Source organism: Vombatus ursinus, unplaced genomic scaffold (assembly GCF_900497805.2).
Source record: "Vombatus ursinus unplaced genomic scaffold, bare-nosed wombat genome assembly UNPS02000582.1, whole genome shotgun sequence".
Taxonomy (NCBI): domain Eukaryota; kingdom Metazoa; phylum Chordata; class Mammalia; order Diprotodontia; family Vombatidae; genus Vombatus; species Vombatus ursinus.
In genome coordinates this window covers 5,721,134-5,723,276 of record NW_020940360.1, presented here as the reverse complement: position 1 = coordinate 5,723,276, position 2,143 = coordinate 5,721,134, and the positions used below count along the sequence as shown (strand labels likewise).

Genomic DNA, 2,143 nt, shown 5'->3' with positions numbered 1-2,143 from the left:
TAAATAAAACTATCAGAAAAATATTACTTTTCTGTAAGTTCATTATTACACATCTAAACATAATTTAGTTGCTGAATATATCATGGTTCCATTATTAATGGGGCCTCTTACCTGGTTGCAGAGCACAAAATAGGTAGTTGGATGGTTTACTATATTGGGAGAAGGTACTTGAGATAGCTTTTCTCTTTGTTTTGCCTTTGGATTGTGTGGAGATCTAATGAATGTCTGTCTTAGATTTTTGTATAAATTGAATCCACTTTCTCTAAAGGCTATGGTAGGGATTATCTTGAAAAATTCTATTCTGTAACCTTCCAAAAAGGAAAGAAGGAAACCAAGAAAGATGGTATTAGAGACAACTAAGTATAGTGTTTCTCTTGCCAAGTGATCACTTCTTTGAAAAAAGGTTCAGCCTGTTACCTGAAGTATAAAATTCTAAATGTGTTCAGTAGAGAAATGGCATGTTATTGATTATTAGCAAATTGTGTCTTAATACTTACCCACATAGTAGTGTTGCCTAGGATTCAAAACTAAGGTAGCTGAGAAATTGTTATGATGTAATATTTAAGTTTGGATATTAGCAGGGTTACTGCCAGGCTCACCCTGAATCCTTCCCACTTAACTGAAGAGCTAAGGAGAGAAACTCAGTCTCTCCTCCTAGGTTGAACTTTTTAATAGAAAAGACTGCATGGAGTTAAGGAAACAACCGGTTCAAGTCATTTTAGATAAAAAAAAGCCTGAAACCAATAGAAAAAAATGTGTAACTTGTATTTTACAGAATTAAGACATAACTCAAGACAGTAAAACAAGTGGACTTTAGAGGTGTGTGTATGTATACATATATATCTATCTGTGTATATATATATATATATATGCACACACATAAATCTATCTATACATATATTTCTCTGGCACCATAATCAATATGAGCCAACAGTATTTAAACGTGATTCAGGCCACATTCAGAACATTTGCTCTTATATACAAATTTTTAAATTAAATACAACCTGAAGTGTGTTGTGTTGTTACATACATACAAAAGAAAAACTATACAACGCGGAAAGATTTCTTTTAAACAATACATTTAAGTTGAATAGTACCATTTCCAGTGAATCAAGTTTTTATCACCCCTTCCAGAAAATCTTTCTCTATCATTTCTTCAATTTTTTGCCTGGCTTTGCTGGAAAACATTTTGTTGTTCTCCATTTTAATGTCCTTATTAGGGAAGGAGTTTGGGTAGAGGACAGGGCTCCCTGAGTGTCCCACACATTTGCTTGTGACTTTGCTATTGAAGACTTGGCTGAGCACATTGAAGAAAGGCAGGAGCTGCTCAATATTACGCACAGTGTAGATGGTTAGTAACAAATGTCCTGGTTCCCAACCTAATGTTCTCCCTGAGTTGTCTTCCTCTGGGTTTTTCTGTAGAAACAAAAAGGGTATTGTCATCTAACAGATGAAACATACCACATCCCCAAGCAACTGCCAAATTCTGTTGATCCTAGCTTAGCACTGTCTCTCAAATGCACTTTCCACTACTACTACAGCTACTGTGTTCCAGGCCCAATTACTGCTGTCAATTGTTGTTCTGTACTTAAAATTTTTATGAGATTCTCAGATACCAAAATTTTAAATTATAATCTTGGCATTCAAAGCCAGGATCATAATCCCCTACTTTCCTTATAATGTTATATTTGCAAAAGCCTCCTTCCCTGATGCTATTAGAAAATACATTTTCTAGTAACTTGGATCATTAGGTTTCCCTAACACTTGTGCTCACTGAAGATGCCATAAGTTGGGGTTACTTTCTAGAAACCTAAAGTCAGTTATTAATAGCTTGTGCTTGGTGCACATTCAAAATCTAGAGCTTTATGGAACCTCACAGTTTAACAGGGATTTGTAACTGTAGTTCATATCACAATTTAACCAGTAAAAATGAAGCCTAAGGAATAGTCATTCTGATTTTGAAAAAAAATTAATTCCCTTTTCACCCAAGAGATGGAAACTATCCAGAGTAGAGACACTGTTTAATGAAGAGAAAAAAAGCTGTTTATACCAGAGTCCATGTGGTCAACCCAAACAAAAGTGAGGAGAGCAGAAATCTTTGACCTGTTTACACATGAGACCTTAAGATTCTACTAAACTTCCA

General features: G+C 34.9%; 1 protein-coding gene across 2 annotated transcripts in view; it reads right to left on the bottom strand.

The window, feature by feature from the left end:
• Positions 1–1,062: 1,062 nt before the first annotated feature.
• The window catches only part of DOP1A (DOP1 leucine zipper like protein A), a 116,516-nt gene continuing 115,435 nt past the window's right edge, over positions 1,063–2,143 (bottom strand). For both annotated transcript variants that reach the window (XM_027854785.1, XM_027854791.1), the window contains one exon: positions 1,063–1,416. In XM_027854785.1, the coding sequence (XP_027710586.1) occupies positions 1,111–1,416 (306 nt within the window). In that variant the 3' untranslated portion in view covers positions 1,063–1,110. The remainder of the gene's footprint in view (positions 1,417–2,143) is intronic.